At 46.5% G+C, this 7,818-nt stretch overlaps 3 protein-coding genes across 5 annotated transcripts; all 3 read right to left on the bottom strand.

Annotated features, from left to right (window-relative positions):
• Nucleotides 1-311: 311 nt before the first annotated feature.
• On the bottom strand, nt 312-1,992 carry LOC311115660 (coxsackievirus and adenovirus receptor homolog). The gene has a single exon (XM_084190818.1). The coding sequence runs from the start codon at nt 1,798-1,800 to the stop codon at nt 670-672; it is 1,131 nt and encodes a 376-aa protein (XP_084046944.1). The 5' UTR covers nt 1,801-1,992; the 3' UTR covers nt 312-669.
• Nucleotides 1,993-3,904: 1,912 nt separating this feature from the next.
• Nucleotides 3,905-5,487, bottom strand: LOC311115661 (uncharacterized protein). Of its 3 annotated transcripts, none has more exons than XM_084190819.1 (4): nt 4,625-5,487; nt 4,461-4,523; nt 4,322-4,387; nt 3,905-4,198 (listed from the first exon to the last, which is right to left on the bottom strand). In XM_084190819.1, exons 1-4 carry the CDS (start codon nt 5,475-5,477, stop codon nt 3,990-3,992), a joined length of 1,191 nt encoding a protein of 396 aa, XP_084046945.1. In that variant the 5' UTR covers nt 5,478-5,487; the 3' UTR covers nt 3,905-3,989. The 3 variants fall into 3 exon arrangements, with proteins under 3 accessions (XP_084046945.1, XP_084046946.1, XP_084046947.1); XM_084190820.1 differs by having other exon boundaries at nt 3,905-4,195; XM_084190821.1 differs by lacking the exon at nt 4,461-4,523.
• A 187-nt stretch (nt 5,488-5,674) lies between these two features.
• On the bottom strand, nt 5,675-7,119 carry LOC311115662 (uncharacterized protein; the record flags this gene model as incomplete). Its single annotated transcript, XM_084190822.1, has 5 exons — nt 6,924-7,119; nt 6,686-6,782; nt 6,407-6,600; nt 6,010-6,261; nt 5,675-5,711 (listed from the first exon to the last, which is right to left on the bottom strand). The coding sequence occupies exons 2-5, from the start codon at nt 6,779-6,781 to the stop codon at nt 5,675-5,677; spliced, it is 579 nt and encodes a 192-aa protein (XP_084046948.1). The 5' UTR covers nt 6,782; nt 6,924-7,119.
• Between the last annotated feature and the right edge of the window lie 699 nt (nt 7,120-7,818).

Genomic DNA, 7,818 nt, shown 5'->3' with positions numbered 1-7,818 from the left:
CTGACAATTCTCCCCAAAGCTGTGTGACATGTCTTCAAAACCAAGGGGACCTGCTAGCCAATCATAGCTCACCATTTATGTTTAAAATAAGTAAATGACAGTGCATTTGTATTCTAGTTTAGCAGATGCTCTTATCTAGAGTGACAATCAGTTCATTCAACTAAAGTAGGTAAAACAGTATATCAACAGGAAAAACAACAGAACCAAGACAAAAGCCTTTATATTTTTTTGAGAGCATCTACTGTATGTAGTACTTAGTTGATGAAAGCGACAACCAATAGTGAAACTAGTGTAAATCTAACTATGTGGAGAAGAATCCAGAGGCAACACCTACACAACTTCTATACCAGTAGTTTGGCTGCTAACAACACATGAAGAGTAACTATTCCTTCCTTAGAAATGAACTAATATCCACTATTCTAGGAGTAAACTAAGATATACTGCAATTGGAAATTCACAACATCAAATATTTAACTTAATTAAAATATGAGACTAGAAAATATTATGGAAACTGAAAAGTCTGGGATATAATGTCCATTGAGGGTCTTAACGGTTTTCATCTGTCTGCTTCACGCAAACAATAACTTGATTAACTAAAGTTGAGCCAAAGACGTGTGGTTTCTATATCAGCAGGGTACAGGCAACAAAGACTTTCTCTGTTTCTTTCCACTACACGATGGAGCCGTCCCTGTTCTGGGCGGGGATCATGACGGCGATGGCGCCCATGCGGCTGAGGTTGGGGCCGGCCATCTTGCTGGCGACGGGCGGGGGCAGGGGTGCGTGGCTGGGGGGCCTCTCGTACTCCTCCACGGAGGGGATCTTGTCGTACTGGGGCTTGAGGGCATACTCGTGCAGGTTGGAGGGGGACATGGAGCCCAGGGAGGAGCGCTGGCTGCCCACGCTGGTGAAGGAGCGGGCTGTCGACACGCGGCTCTTCGGAGGGGGGACGTCCTCTCTGATCTCGTAGGAGATCTCCTTCTCATACTTCTTCCTGTTGCGGGCGCGGCAGCAGCAGAAGAGGATGATGGCGATGATGATGAGGGCCAGCAGAACAGCGATGATGGCTCCAGCTATGATACCAGCAGTGTTGGGGGGGGGAGTGATGCCAAGCTGTAGAATACACTCCTCCATGCCCACTCGGTTCTTAGCTGTGCAGCGGTAGGTTCCCGAGGAGCTGGTGGACGCGTTCCTTACGTTCATGGTGCCTCCCACAGGGTCTAGCACGGCGGAGGCAGGCAGCAGTTTGTTGTCGCTGGTCTTCTCCCAGGTGTACTGCAGGGGGTTGGTACCTTCACTGGACATACACCTCAGGACCACGTCCTTACCCTCCTGGGTGGGGCCCTCGGCATAGCATCTGGGCTTGGAAGGCCTCACCATGACGGTCAGCAGCATCTTCCTGCTGCGGATGCCCGGGGCCTTCTTCACCTTGCACTGATAGGTCCCAGTGTCACTAGACTTTAGACCCGTTAGGTTGATGGAGGCGTCGCCATTCTTAGGGTCGGCTGAGTTGAAGTGGGCCCGCCCCTTCACTGCAGGGTAGTAGTCCTCATAGGCCCTGTCCCCAGAGTACAGGATCACCACTTTATCCTCTTTCTGGTTGTCGGAGGCCAGCAGGCTCCATTCAATGTCCAGGGGGCCAGAGTCCTCGGGGGCCAGAGAGAACTGGCAGTCCAGCTTGACGCTCTCACTGCTGGCCTTCTCTATGGACGTGGGCCCCTGGGATGTGATCTCCAGGCCATGGGCTACACCTGCAATGAGAATAATCAATACAGAGCCGAGGTGGGATACCGTGAAATCCATTCCTTTCTGTCTATTCCAAGACTTTTCCTTTAAAACTCGGGTGAAAAAAGAATTTCTGCGGCGCTCCTTACAGACAGACCACTCTCCCCTAGCATCAAAACTCTCAGCTCCCTCTTTGCCTCAGCAGGTGCATAGGAGAGCGCGAGTCTAGACACGTGATTTCCGGAGGGTACCAAAGCCGACTTTTCTGTCTTTCACCTGTTGAAGAGTAGAGCAAAAAATACATTTAAAATGTCAAAGTTAACATGCAATGCCTTATAAAAGTATACAATTACATACACGTCAAGACAAGCTTTGGAAGACAGAAACAAGCTTACCTATCTAAATAAATAGAAGTACTAAAGAGTAGACGTCCCTTATATACACACACACACACATCTCTATAATACACCCTTCATATTCTGTACATAAAGTGCTTCAGCTCGGATGCTAGCAGTAGGAACCACTTCCCCGTCTCCCCGGGATTTAAATAGGCTCGGAAAGACATGTCAGGGCTAGCATTGCTCCGGCTGTTGACGCCAGTGTAGGGCTAGCAGTAGGAACCACTTCCCCGTCTCCCCGGGATTTAAATAGGCTCGGAAAGACATGTCAGGGCTAGCATTGCTCCGGCTGTTGACGCCGGTGTAGGGCTAGCAGTAGGAACCACTTCCCCGTCTCCCCGGGATTTAAATAGGCTCGGAAAGACATGTCAGGGCTAGCATTGCTCCGGCTGTTGACGCCGGTGTAGGGCTGAAGCCAGATTACTAACCTCCCTTGACATGTCGAAGCATGACGAGCACACCGCTTTGAGTCACCCACCTAGCGGCCACCCTGCGTCTGTGCACCCCCCTCCACCCTTAGTGCCGAGTTGGATATGCCCGGCATGTCCCAGTTTACTACAGCTCCGCATTATGTAATAATCAGCTGTCAGACTGGAATGGTTGCTTTGTAGGTTCCTGGACTCTTATCTTCCATTTTGTTTTCGATCTTAAAAAATTAGTGTAGGAAATAGGGATTTGGTTAAAGAATCTGGCAATGTCTGTATATATATTTATTTTTTAAAGAAGTGAATGTCCAGGGTTTTCAATAACAAAATCTGGTCACTTATTTCCTTTCACATATTTCTTATTTTCATCCAAATTATTCCAACGGAAAAAATGGTATTTGGGTAAGAAAGGGCTATAAAAAACTGATGCAACTTAAATATATTAATTTAATGAGGGGATTTAATTAAATATTTTAGCACACATGCAGGCTTATAGCTTGACAAAACAGATGAAAAGGAACTGGCTTTTCTAGCTAGCTTGTAAACCAATTCAAGTTACACTAGCAATTTTATTTTCCAATGCATGTAACATTGGGTTAACCACAGTGTATTGATGTATTCTGAATCAAAGACTTGTTTACCAATTATGCTAAACTTATTAGCTAGCTTGCCAACATAGCTAGCATCGTTAGCATCGCTAGCACGCTAACCCTTAGCTAGCACGCTAACCCTTAGCTAGCAGTAAATAAGTATAGCGTAGAATCCCGTATTATCGGCATATTCAACAGCGTTTAAGAAATATATTACCTTCAACAGTGTTATCTTGTGATCAAGCCTTCAATGTTTTGTGATTATTGGTGTCGTAAAAATGTTAGCTAACGGGTTAGCAATTAGCAAGTTTGACATTTCATTGGAAATACTACTGTTGTCAGCTTTTGATAAGCTGTTTAGCAAAAAAATACGTCCCGTATTATCGGCATACGGCCCCCAGTTATTGGCCACCTTACTATTTTGTTCAATTACAAGATATATCCGTTTAATTTTGTTGAAAAAAGAGACACCAACCACGTACCCGAAGTGTTTACTAGATAGTTGACTAGTTGTCTCCAGGTAAAAAATAATGACTTGCCTGTCAACTTTTCATTGCGTAGCCCGGTGCGCCCTCTTGTGGACTCATAAAAAATGGTTCTTCACCAACATATTCTGTGTTGTAACCAAATGAAATATGAGTATTAATAATTTACATCAAATACACTTTAATTTCAGTTATGTGCATTAACATAAAACAATGAAAACACTGTTGGAGTTTGTGTTGCAGAGGTGCACTTGGAAAGTAAAGGAAGAAATACACAAGATGGGTTCAATAAATATATATATTATATTTTAGACATTTATTTTTTTGAACAAATAAATAATTTCATATGAACACAAACAAAACAAACAATTAAATCTCGACCTCCATCCCTATATTGTCACAAAAATCACAATAAAAATCCAGCTCCACCGCTACCTCTGGATCCCACTGCACACACCTGCAGTGGAACCAGTGCTGGCAAAAGTCACAGCACACCCATGGCACCTCGGATCTACACTCCTGAGAGGAGCTTGCAGGCGGATCACGCTCCCCGCAGCGAGCACAGCAGGTGGTGTCTTCTTTTATAAAAAATTAAATAATAATACAAATTGATTAATATGGTTTTGTAAAATGTAGAAGTTCTTCAACAACAATAGTAATTGATACAACTGAGAGAGCGAGAAAAACAGATTATGAAGTACCTGAGAGTGGTGCCATGGGTGGTGTGACAGATGTGACCGGTGTAGCTTTTCTCTTCCTTTTCTGTGCTGCAGTTTGAGAAAAAGTGGTGTTAGAGAGCATGTTGCATGAAAACCCTTTTCAACTTTTTTACATCAATACCTCTGGAGGAAGCTGCAGAGGTTTTGGAGGAGGCGGAGATGACTTGAGGGCTGGTGCTATTTACTGTAGATATATAAAGATATATATATATATTTTTTTTACATTGCTGTTTTATAAAACAGATAACAAACAGTCATTTTTTCGTAATTTTAACATGTGTTTACCTGTGGAGGTGGTGGTATTCAAATTTCGGGGGGCAGGGACATCAGACGAGGCTGCTATGGTGGTGTGACCAGGGGAGACGGAGGAGGCAGTTGGTCCAGAGGAGGCCGTGTTGGTGGTGACAGACATGGGGGGTGGTGTGCATCGTGGTGGTGGTGGACAAAACCGCCGACGATGGCTTGGAGGAGCTGGTGTTTGTAATGGTGGGGTTGAGGGGCCGACGATGGTGTGGCCGGGGGAGTAGGCATGTGGCCTTCTTCTGCAGCTGGGGACTCCGGCGGCTCCTACAGGTGTTGCACACTGGGAGGCACTGGCAGTGGTGATGCAGCTGTCAGGAGTGGTTCCAGCAGGGGGTCCAGCAGAGGCGATGGCGTCAATGGTCTCATCCATGGCAGCCCTCTCCTGTGCCCTCTGTGTTCTGAGGGCTGCCCGACGCTCTTTCTCCTCTGCCTCGGCCCTCTCCTTCTCACCCCTCTCCTGCCACTGGCGCGTGTATTCCTCCCCGGTGAGGCATGTGGTGACCACAGGGAGTCTTCTGTATCGGTCCAGCCGATACTTCAGGACAGTAAGGATGTGCCCCAGGTTCTTCGCTATCAGCCCACCCTCTATTAGGGGGTGCTCTTCTAGAGCTAGGGATAGGACTGGAGCAGCGGCTGGGACTGGGGCAGGGGCTGAGGGTCCTCCTGTGGTCGCTGGGGAGGAGGTGCTGATGGATGGCACATTGCTACTGGTTCCAGTAGAGGCGGTGTTGGGACCCGGTAGGGTCCGAGACGGCATTAAACGGGACCCATCAATGGCTGAAGGGTCAAAAGGGAAGAGGCCACACTTCTTAAACCCTTCCACCACATAGCGCATGTCCTTGCATCGCTGGTACGGGTAGCGGAATACTCTGGCAAATTCTGATTTGTTTACCATGTAGGAGTGGTCAAAATGGCTAAGGTCTCCAGCTACCTTGGAGAACTCAGCCTTTAAAGGGCCAAAGTATGCCACGTCCAGCGGCTGCAGGACATGGGTGCAGTGTGGTGGAAGACAAAGAAGTATAACCCCTTCCCTTAGTGCCACCGCGAGCACTTCCGGGTCCATGTGGCTCTTGTGCCCATCAAAGAGGAGAAGGAGAGGGCGCTCTTTCACTGCATACTTAATGAAGTGCTGAAACCACTTCCTGAACAGGTCCCCGTCAATGTAGCCACTGCTTGACCGTCCATACAAGGCTTGGGGGGGGCCTCCCAGTGTGTAGTGGCCACCGGGGAAACACTTGGGGTAGATGATAAACGGGGGGATGTCCTCCCCAGTTGCATTGAAGCAGGCCAGCACTGTGATGTGCTCCTTGGTCCCCGGAGCCTGCTGGTACACGTGTTTTGCGCCCCGGGGAGCCAGCACTTTGTGCCTGCTCTGGTCGCTACGAAACCCAGACTCATCGCAGTTATAGATTTGTCTGGGTTTCTCCCTCAACCCACTCTCCTCCAAGTGCTTCTCATAAGAAGTGAAGAAGGTGTCCATCGTCGGACGTGTGGCACACTCAGCTCTCCCCCTGTCCAGGGTGTCCGGCCTCCTCATGCTTAGGTTCTTGTGCCTCCTCCTGAACATTTCCCACCACCTCTTCCCCAGTGGTGGGATTGTTTCCCCTGGGTGCCGAAACCTACAATAGAATAGAATATATAATTGTCCATCCAGGATGAAAATGTTTGTTTTGGCATCACCATACACATCCACATTTACATCACACACATTGATAACAGTCAGTCCAGCATTCTACATACATAAACACATAGAACACCAAATACCTGCGGATTTTGTCTGCGTATTTCATCAGCCTCTGTCTGGTGAAGGGGAACCCATGGCTGGCGCAGTAGATACAGTACTGCACCAGAGACTTTTCATCCTCTGGTGCAAGCAATGTGGGTGGTCCACTGCGACAACCATGGGTCACCCGGCCGCTCAGCCTGTCCGCCAGGGTCTGCCGAGGTACACCATGCACCTTGGTAGATAAGAAAAGAAAACTGTTACTAGCAGATAAAATTCACATACATATGGTAATCTCCTAAAAACAAAAGATGCCTAACCTTGGCAGCCTGGCGGATAGCCATCCCTGCCCCGCAGTCCTCCATGGCATGGAACATGTCCACCTCACTCCATTGCTTCCTCTTGACTTTCTCCATGCTGCAGTGGTAAATACATGTAGCTAAATAACTTGGCATACTATACACATTTTAGAAAGATAACTCAATCTGAATATGTATAAACATTTACATTTCAAAGCTAAGGCATTGAAAGGTGAGTGGAACAAAAAGCTTACAGCACCTGTTATTCCCAGGCGGTCTCCTATCCAAGTACTAACCAGGCCCAATCCTGCTTTGCTTCCGAGATCAGACGAGATCAGGCATATTCAGGATGGTATGGCCGTAAGCGCAGGTACAACTCCTAGTACACTATATAAAGACATTAACAAAATTTACCATCGATTCGAATTTCCGTGTAACTTAATGAACCGACTAAAAACAAAGGCTGAATGTACTGCCTATATTTTGAGGGAAACGCACTGTCTATTATTTAAATTGACCAGGGCAGGGCAGCACATACAAACTGTATTTAGTCCAATAAAAATACAGGATATTATTAGGGTGATAAATAAAAGGCAGTTGCTCCATGATACATGTATTTTGAGGGAAACGCACTGACTATTATTTAATTTGATCAGGGCATGACAGGGCAGCACATACAAACTGCATTTAGTCCAATAAAATACATGATATTATTAGGGTGATAAATAAAAGGCAGTTGCTCCATGACACAAGAGCACTTTCTAGTGGAACAAAAAGCTTACAGCACCTGGTATTCCCAGGAGGTCTCCAATCCAAGTACTAACCAGGCCCAATCCTGCGTAGGTTCCGAGATCAGACGAGATCTGGTGTATTCAGGCTGGTATGGCCGTAAGCGAGTAAACAACTCTTGGTACACTATATAAAGACATTAACAAAATTTACCAGCGATTCGAATTTCCGTGCATCTTAATGAACCGACTAATAACAAAGGCTGAATGTACTGCCTATATTTTGAGGGAAACGCTTTGTCTATTATTTAATTTGACCAGGGCAGGGCAGCACATACAAACTGCATTTAGTCAAATAAAAATACATGATATTATTAGGGTGATAAATAAAAGGCAGTTGCTCAATGATACATGTATTTTGAGGGA

The sequence above is a fragment of the Coregonus lavaretus genome (genome assembly GCF_964263955.1).
Source record: "Coregonus lavaretus genome assembly, contig: HAP1_SCAFFOLD_6457, whole genome shotgun sequence".
Taxonomy (NCBI): domain Eukaryota; kingdom Metazoa; phylum Chordata; class Actinopteri; order Salmoniformes; family Salmonidae; genus Coregonus; species Coregonus lavaretus.
Note: the sequence above shows the minus strand (reverse complement) of the source record. Positions and strands in the feature narration are given on the sequence as shown.